The sequence below is a fragment of the Magnolia sinica genome, chromosome 2 (genome assembly GCF_029962835.1).
Source record: "Magnolia sinica isolate HGM2019 chromosome 2, MsV1, whole genome shotgun sequence".
Lineage (NCBI taxonomy): Eukaryota > Viridiplantae > Streptophyta > Magnoliopsida > Magnoliales > Magnoliaceae > Magnolia > Magnolia sinica.
The window spans coordinates 130,040,780-130,043,740 of NC_080574.1; the positions used below are offsets into that span (position 1 = coordinate 130,040,780).

A 2,961-nucleotide genomic window follows, 5' to 3' on the forward strand; every position below is an offset into this window, starting at 1 on the left:
CTAATATCTCTAATTAGTAAACATACGTAGAGTTTAACACAATGGTTGAAATAGGACCGATGGAATATATGCTTTGCCCAAAAATGATGAAATTCCAAGTCTCGGATGGGCCACAAGAACAAAATCATGTTTGAGTGACTAACCGGTGATTTTTAACTGTTAATCTCGGGATTAGCCGGGCGTGCCTAACTGACTGGATATAGGAATCCAGGGATAGAGCAATCCCGTGGATCTCAAGACAATCCACTGACAGCACCATCATTACCTAGAAATCCATGCCATCCATGCTAGTACCATTCAATCCCTTCCAATCCACCCAGCCAAACAGGCCCTTATAGTATCAAACAACCAAGGGATTTGAAATACCCTCAAATCCATGGTGCCAAATGGCCCCTAACTCAACTTGAGTTTCCTAATTGGAAGAGAGAAGTCCCGTGTAACTTATTAGCTTGAGTCATTACAAATGACATGGACCAATAAAAACCGGCAACACTAAAATTTCACGTCCCTCCACTCAAATATAATTTATAATTAACTTATACTGATCAGGCAATTAAGGTCTTACAGGTCAGTGGAGTTGAACCCATCCGACTTTCAACCCTAATTTTTTCACTTCTAAAATGTGTGGCCCATGGTTCGGCAATCCATACCACTTCCTGCTGTGTCATACCTTACGTAGACCACGCCAACAACATCCCCTCCACGCGACAACAATAACAATTTCTGGGAAGCGTCTCCCCATTGTGTAATGCAGTAGAACAATGATCTGGATTACAGAAGCATGGGCCCCACTTGCCCATATTGAAAACCGGTTCAGTTTGTCCAAATGGGACCCATCGAAATAAGACTATATGGTTAACATTTGCGCTGTTTTTGGTTGAAGGTGAACGCTGCTGTGTTTTCTTTCTTTCCCACGTATTGAAGGGTTAGGAATTTTCCATCTGACAGATTTTTAATCCATGGGTCATCCTAATGGGGCCCATCATATCAACGGCTCGGATCACTGAAGAATTGGGCCACGCCATCCGAAGTGAAAAACCAAACAGTTGGAAAACAAACTTTAGGCCGGAGCACCTAAATAAATATCTCTTCGTTAATCGGGCCCTCCATGGTGGGCCCCACCACATGTACGTTCTGGAGAAAAACCACATGATGCACCAAGCCCAGTTCAACGCGACATACCAGAATCCCCCTTCTTTAAAAACCCGACCCATTCTCATCTAGTTCCTTCCTCTCTAAACTTTCCTTCTCTTTCTAGTCATTCTTCTCTGTTGTTTCACCTTTCCACCTTCTAAATCCTCTCTCTCTCTCTCTCTCTCCAAATACTTTCCTTGCAATATCAGCTTAATTTTCATTCCATAACCAGTGGTATTTATACCATACAAGCAAAAACCCCATTCTTTTAATCGCTTCAAAGCCATGGAAATACAACTCATGAATACAATCACCGGATTCGAAGCCGGCATAAACAGCTTAGAAAACCCATCTGTCCTGTCCCGCCTCTCCCCTCTCTCTGCCATCGGAGAATTCTCCAAATTGTACAGCTTCTGGACGTGGGGAGCAATAATTCTCGCCGCCATCGCTACTTTCAGCAGCATATTGCATAAGACGAAGATGTTATTCCTCAGATTGCGCGATTGCAAATCGGTCATTCCGGACACGTTGGTCCGATTCGACGATGACCCATTTGATGAATCTTGCTCATCTTCATCGGAGTCCGACGACGAAGCTGAGCCGTCAACGTTGAAAGGTCGGATCAATGAGAGATCGATGGACGATGAGGATTTTGGAGTAAAGGGTATCTGTAGTTTCGACGAAGATCGGTGCGAAAGCAGTAAATCGAAGTGGTGGTCCAGCAGCGGCGATGAATGGTCTTCCGGTGGTGTTGTTAAATTCTGGGATGAATTAGGTTTTGGATTTGAGAATTCGAGCGGTTTGATTTCGATGTTGGACTTGAACAGAGGAGAGATTATACGGTCGTTTTTGGCCGGAGGGGGTCAGATTCCGGCGATATGTGTGCCCTCTCCGGCTGTCGTCATGTCCGCTGGGGTGGAGAACATGCGGCAGGTAGCGCTGCGTGTTTGGGACGCGCGAGTTGGCGGGCGGGTCCCGTCGGTCGTCGCCGAGTGGCAGCCTCGCCGGAGGCAGGTTGTGGGTATCGATTCCGGTGGGGTGGAGAAGGTGTACGTGAGCGAGGAGGACCGAAGTTCGGTGGTGGTGCGGGACATGAGGAACGCTGGGTCGCCGTTAGAGGAGATGACGGAGTGCGACGGACAGACGTGGTTCGACGCGGATGCGGTGATGGTGGGTGACGACAGCGATGGTGAAGGTTATGACGCCGTTTTAACGGAGGACGAACAAGAGACGTCGGTGGCGACGCGGTGTCGAAACGCTGTACGGTCGTACCTGTTTTAGGTTGTGTCAAAGGTGCAGTTTGCGCGGGACACATTCGACTGTAAATAGATTTTCATTGTCATGCAAGGACTAGTGTTTGGCTGTCACGAGCTATCTTAATTGAATTTTTATCTCCTCGAGGGCCTGTTTGGCCAGTTGCATTGGAAAGGATTGGGTGGGATGGGATTCAAAAAAACATAATTATTACCCCTAGCAGGGATTGTCATCATGGGATAAGCTTAATTCCATGCTTTGTTTGTAATACAGTGGGACATTGAATGGATATATCAACCATCATGAATAACATATGTTTTATATCTAAATTGTTTATTTGTTTTGTAACTTCATTTTATAGCATGGGCTCAAAAATGAGGAAAGAAGTTTCCAACTATAAGTATTCAATGCCGGTTGCTTTCTATGGTAGGGTCCACTTGAGCTTTAGATCTACCTAATTTTTTAGCCATGTTTTAAAATGATCTTGAAAAATGGGTGGATGGTGTGGATATAGCCCACACATCATGGTGGGACCTACACAACTTGCTAACTGTGAGTGAAATTGGCATGGGA

At 45.6% G+C, this 2,961-nt stretch overlaps 1 protein-coding gene across 1 annotated transcript; it reads left to right on the forward strand.

Moving 5' to 3' along the window:
* Positions 1 to 1,229: 1,229 nt before the first annotated feature.
* Positions 1,230 to 2,532, forward strand: LOC131237644 (uncharacterized). The gene has a single exon (XM_058235534.1). The coding sequence runs from the start codon at positions 1,420 to 1,422 to the stop codon at positions 2,413 to 2,415; it is 996 nt and encodes a 331-aa protein (XP_058091517.1). The 5' UTR covers positions 1,230 to 1,419; the 3' UTR covers positions 2,416 to 2,532.
* The last annotated feature ends 429 nt before the right edge of the window (positions 2,533 to 2,961 follow it).